The sequence below is a fragment of the Palaemon carinicauda genome, chromosome 11 (genome assembly GCF_036898095.1).
Source record: "Palaemon carinicauda isolate YSFRI2023 chromosome 11, ASM3689809v2, whole genome shotgun sequence".
Classification (NCBI taxonomy): Eukaryota; Metazoa; Arthropoda; class Malacostraca; order Decapoda; family Palaemonidae; genus Palaemon; species Palaemon carinicauda.
Genome location: NC_090735.1, coordinates 127438754 through 127445177, shown reverse-complemented (window position 1 = coordinate 127445177; position 6424 = coordinate 127438754). Strand labels below are relative to the sequence as shown.

The 6424-nt window shown below is 31.2% G+C and overlaps 1 protein-coding gene across 1 annotated transcript in view; it reads left to right on the top strand.

Annotated features, from left to right (window-relative positions):
• Positions 1 to 605: 605 nt before the first annotated feature.
• Positions 606 to 6424, top strand: part of LOC137649475 (uncharacterized) — a 20466-nt gene continuing 14647 nt past the window's right edge. Inside the window, exon 1 of the mRNA XM_068382458.1 lies at positions 606 to 735. Coding sequence (XP_068238559.1) covers positions 606 to 735 — 130 coding nt within the window. The remainder of the gene's footprint in view (positions 736 to 6424) is intronic.

Sequence of the window (6424 nt, the reverse complement as noted above, 5' to 3'; positions counted from 1 at the left end):
ATCGTTCGAGTCCCGCTCAAACTCGATAACTTCTTTTAGTGTCTGCAACCTCACCATCCTTGTGAGCTAAGGATGGGCTGGGGTGTTTGGGGGAGACTATAGGTCAACCTGCTGAGTCATCAGCAGCCATTGCCTGCACCTCCTTGGTCCTAGCTTGGATGGAGAGGTGTGCTTAGACGCTGATCAAATGGATATAGGGTCAGCCTCTAGGGCATTGTCACTGTCCCTTGTCTCTGTCACTCATGAGTGGCCTTTAAACCTAACTAGACTGTGGTACAGATGATCTTCCACGCAAGGGTCGTGGTGGCTTATGTGATCGCCAGACTGGTTTTCAAGCTCTGCTCAAACTCGTTAATTCCTTTGGTCACTGCAACCTAACCATCTTTGTGAGTTAAAGATAGGGGTTTTGGGAAGCCCATAGGTCTATCTCTAAGTCATCAGCAGCCATTGCCTTGCCCTCCTTCGACCTAACTTGGGTGGAGAGGGGCTCAGACGCTCACCATATGTATAGACGATCAGTCTCTAGTTCATTGTCCTGCCTCATAGGGTAATGTCACTGTCTCTTTCCTCTGCCATTCGTGAGCGACCTTTAAAGTGTGGGAGCGATGGTGAGCATAAAACATGGAAAGCGTTCAGTTGGCGCTGTGACCAAAATGTCCACAATCCACAATGGTAAACAATTTACAGCTATGAGTGATACTGAATGCAGCAGCGAAGCTCATTTTGATTGGAACAGTTCGGTTGAAGAAGAATTCTTCGGAATAAAATAACGTCAACATACCTTGAATTGTTAAAATATACAAGATTCAGTTGTTGGGAGCAATTTTCAATAATTTGTTTTTAATGTGTAATCAAAGATAAAGAAATTATAAGTACTTCAGTATATTGAATTATATTAATAAACATTTAGCACGGTGATAAATTTTCCTGATGAAATTCATACAAAATTTAACAAATACACCAGGAGTTTAGTCCAGCATTTCTCCATTCCAAAACCTGGTTATTGGAATTTCACTAAAAATATAATGATATGGCAAAAGTGAATCTCTAAGAAGATTATGGAGCAAGGGACTTTCTTGAGGATAAAAAAAAATGAGAAATATCTCCCCAAACCCTGCAGCTTGGTATAATTGGTCGCAGTGGGATCCTATTTTCCCCGATTTTGATAAATCCTTATATGTAAAGGAGAGACGGTAAGAAAATTGAAGCTTTTTACATTAGTGAGGGTCCTCGGAAACACTTTTTTATATATTGTAATGAATCTCTCGAATATTCAAATATTCTAATCTGGAAAAAAGTATTTATCATGTTTATAATTATCGATGTGTATATCACAATATATATATATATATATATATATATATATATATATATATATATATCATCTCCTACGCCTATTGACGCAAAGAACCTCGGTTAGATTTCGCCAGTCGTTTATATCTTGAGCTTTTAATTCAATGCTTTTTCATTCATCATATCCTACTTCGCGCTTCATAATCCTTAGCCATGTAGACCTGTGTCTTCCAACTCTTTTAGTGCCTTGTGGAGCCCAGCTGAACGTATAAAAAGACAATTTTCACTTCCTTGCTATTATTGAGGTTTATAAAAAAGAGAGTTTGAATTTTGTAGATTTGTGCAGGCACTGAAATAGCCCGTGTACATTGTGCATTCACAATCAAATATAAATTCTGATACGAATCTTCTTGTTCATGCTAGGATAAAATTGATACTTAGTCAATGTGATCATAATACGTAAGTAAGACATATGATCGTAATATATCTTACGTAGTTACTAAATTTTGCTATACAACCTGCTTAAAAATAGTCTTCATTAGTTTGCTTACATTTGTATCGATCTCAATAACTTATTAAAAAAATATCCAGCGTTTATTCATCCATTAGAACAATATTTCCTCAGAAGTCACTTAATTAGCTGTGTAAACTGAAAGAAACTAATACTGACATTGCAAACCTCCCCCCTTAAAATAATACCCTTAAAAAAGAATTTTCCCTTTGATACACGGCATAGTAAAATAATGAATAGTGACCATTGTATTTTTCCTCTTGAAATTAAACCCCCGCCCTTCTCTCTCTCTCTCTCTCTCTCTCTCTCTCTCTCTCTCTCTCTCTCTCTCTCTCTCAGGGAGGTAATAGGATATCTCAGAATTACTGTAAAAGACAACATATTTCAGAACGGAGAAATTGGATTGTTATTAACGCGAACAAGGTGTCGATTGCTCCTGGTATTAAGGACCGGCCGTAGCACCTGAGTTACACTTAATAAATAATAGAATTCTCATTTATTATTATTATTATTATTATTATTATTATTATTATTATTGTTATTATTGTTATTATTATTATTATTATTATTATTATTATTGTTTTTATTATTATTATTATCATTATTATTATTATTATTGTTATTACTTGCTAAGCTACAACCCTAGTTGTAAAAGCAGGATGCTATAAGCCTAAGGGCCCCAACAGAGAAAATAACCCAGTGAGGAAAGGAAACAAGGAAGAAAATTAAATATTTTAAGAACAGTAACATTATTAGGAAAATTGAATATTTCAAGAACAGTAACAACATTAAAATAAATATTTCCTATATAAACTATAAAACCTATAGCAAAACCAGAGGAAGAGAAATTAGGTAGAATAGTGTGTCCAAGTGTACCCTCAAGCAAGAGAACTCTAACCCTAGACAGTGGAAGACCATGGTACAGAAGCTATGGCACTACCCAAGACTAAAGAACAATGGTTTGATTTTAGAGTGTCGTTCTCCTAATAGAGCCGCTTACCATAACTAACGAGGATAATGGCCACTGAACAATTACAGTGCAGTAGTTAAGCCCTTGGGTGAAGAAGAATTGCTTGGTAATCTTAGTGTTGTCAGGTGTATGAGGACAGAGGAGAATCTGTAAAGAACAGGCCAGACTATAGTTTACAAGGCATCCAAGTGTGAGAAAACCACATATTTATCTTTATTTGAACCTCGAGAGAATCAAGATGCGAATTTGTAATGCTTTCATTTTTCTTATTCCGTGTTCTTCATTTTTCATTAGATAACTGTCATTTTTCTTATTCCACGTTCTTCATTTTTCATTAGATAACTGTCATTTTTCTTATTCTGTGTTCTTCATTTTTCATTCGATAACTGTCATTTTTCATATTTCACGTTCTTCATTTTTCATTAGATAACTGTCATTTTTCTTATTCTGCGTTCTTCATTTTTCATTAGATAACTGTCATTTTTCTTATTCCACGTTCTTCATTTTTCATTCGATAACTGTCATTTTTCTTATTCCACGTTTTTCATTTTTCATTAGATAACTGTCATTTTTCTTATTCCACGTTCTTCATTTTTCATTAGATAACTGTCATTTTTCTTATTCTGTGTTCTTCATTTTTCATTCGATAACTGTCATTTTTATTATTCTGCGTTCTTCATTTTTCATTAGATAACTGTCATTTTTCTTATTCCACGTTCTTCATTTTTCATTAGATAACTGTCATTTTTCTTATTCTGTGTTCTTCATTTTTCATTCGATAACTGTCATTTTTCTTATTCCACGTTCTTCATTTTTCATTAGATAACTGTCATTTTTCTTATTCCACGTTTTTCATTTTTCATTAGATAACTGTCATTTTTCTTATTCCACGTTTTTCATTTTTCATTAGATAACTGTCATTTTTCTTATTCCACGTTCTTCATTTTTCATTAGATAACTGTCATTTTTCTTATTCTGTGTTCTTCATTTTTCATTCGATAACTGTCATTTTTCTTATTCCACGTTCTTCATTTTTCATTAGATAACTGTCATTTTTCTTATTCCACGTTTTTCATTTTTCATTAGATAACTGTCATTTTTCTTATTCCACGTTTTTCATTTTTCATTAGATAACTGTCATTTTTCTTATTCCACGTTCTTCATTTTTCATTAGATAACTGTCATTTTTCTTATTCTGTGTTCTTCATTTTTCATTCGATAACTGTCATTTTTCTTATTCCACGTTCTTCATTTTTCATTAGATAACTGTCATTTTTCTTATTCTGTGTTCTTCATTTTTCATTCGATAACTGTCATTTTTCTTATTCCACGTTCTTCATTTTTCATTAGATAACTGTCATTTTTCTTATTCCACGTTTTTCATTTTTCATTAGATAACTGTCATTTTTCTTATTCCACGTTTTTCATTTTTCATTAGATAACTGTCATTTTTCTTATTCCACGTTCTTCATTTTTCATTAGATAACTGTCATTTTTCTTATTCTGTGTTCTTCATTTTTCATTCGATAACTGTCATTTTTCTTATTCCACGTTCTTCATTTTTCATTCGATAACTGTCATTTTTCTTATTCCACGTTCTTCATTTTTCATTAGATAACTGTCATTTTTCTTATTCCACGTTTTTCATTTTTCATTAGATAACTGTCATTTTTCTTATTCTGTGTTCTTCATTTTTCATTAGATAACTGTCATTTTTCTTATTCTGTGTTCTTCATTTTTCATTCGATAACTGTCATGTTTCTTATTCCACGTTCTTCATTTTTCATTAGATAACTGTCATTTTTCTTATTCCGTGTTCTTCATTTTTCATTCGATAACTGTCATTTTTCTTATTCTGCGTTCTTCATTTTTCATTAGATAACTGTCATTTTTCTTATTCCACGTTCTTCATTTTTCATTAGATAACTGTCATTTTTCTTATTCTGTGTTCTTCATTTTTCATTCGATAACTGTCATTTTTCTTATTCCACGTTCTTCATTTTTCATTAGATAACTGTCATTTTTCTTATTCCACGTTTTTCATTTTTCATTAGATAACTGTCATTTTTCTTATTCCACGTTCTTCATTTTTCATTAGATAACTGTCATTTTTCTTATTCCACGTTTTTCATTTTTCATTAGATAACTGTCATTTTTCTTATTCTGTGTTCTACATTTTTCATTCGATAACTGTCATTTTTCTTATTCCACGTTTTTCATTTTTCATATTCTGTGTTCTTCATTTTTCATTCGATAACTGTCATTTTTCTTATTCTGTGTTCTTCATTTTTCATTCGATAACTGTCATGTTTCTTATTCCACGTTCTTCATTTTTCATTAGATAACTGTCATTTTTCTTATTCTGTGTTCTTCATTTTTCATTCGATAACTGTCATTTTTCTTATTCTGCGTTCTTCATTTTTCATTCGATAACTGTCATTTTTCTTATTCCACGTTTTTCATTTTTCATTAGATAACTGTCATTTTTCTTATTCTGTGTTCTTCATTTTTCATTAGATAACTGTCATTTTTCTTATTCTGTGTTCTTCATTTTTCATTAGATAACTGTCATTTTTCTTATTCTGTGTTCTTCATTTTTCATTCGATAACTGTCATTTTTCTTATTCCACGTTTATCATTTTTCATTAGATAACTGTCATTTTTCTTATTCTGTGTTCTTCATTTTTCATTAGATAACTGTCATTTTTCTTATTCTGTGTTCTTCATTTTTCATTCGATAACTGTCATGTTTCTTATTCCACGTTTTTCATTTTTCATTAGATAACTGTCATTTTTCTTATTCCACGTTCTTCATTTTTCATTAGATAACTGTCATTTTTCTTATTCCACGTTTTTCATTTTTCATTAGATAACTGTCATTTTTCTTATTCTGTGTTCTTCATTTTTCATTAGATAACTGTCATTTTTCTTATTCTGTGTTCTTCATTTTTCATTCGATAACTGTCATTTTTCTTATTCTGTGTTCTTCATTTTTCATTCGATAACTGTCATTTTTCTTATTCCACGTTCTTCATTTTTCATTAGATAACTGTCATTTTTCTTATTCCACGTTTTTCATTTTTCATTAGATAACTGTCATTTTTCTTATTCCACGTTCTTCATTTTTCATTCGATAACTGTCATTTTTCTTATTCCACGTTTTTCATTTTTCATTAGATAACTGTCAATTTCTTATTCCACGTTCTTCATTTTTCATTAGATAACTGTCATTTTTCTTATTCCACGTTCTTCATTTTTCATTCGATAACTGTCATTTTTCTTATTCCACGTTTTTCATTTTTCATTCGATAACTGTCATTTTTCTTATTCTGTGTTCTTCATTTTTCATTCGATAACTGTCATTTTTCTTATTCTGCGTTCTTCATTTTTCATTAGATAACTGTCATTTTTCTTATTCCACGTTCTTCATTTTTCATTAGATAACTGTCATTTTTCTTATTCTGCGTTCTTCATTTTTCATTCGATAACTGTCATTTTTCTTATTCCACGTTCTTCATTTTTCATTAGATAACTGTCATTTTTCTTATTCCACGTTTTTCATTTTTCATTAGATAACTGTCATTTTTCTTATTCCACGTTCTTCATTTTTCATTAGATAACTGTCATTTTTCTTATTCTGTGTTCTTCAT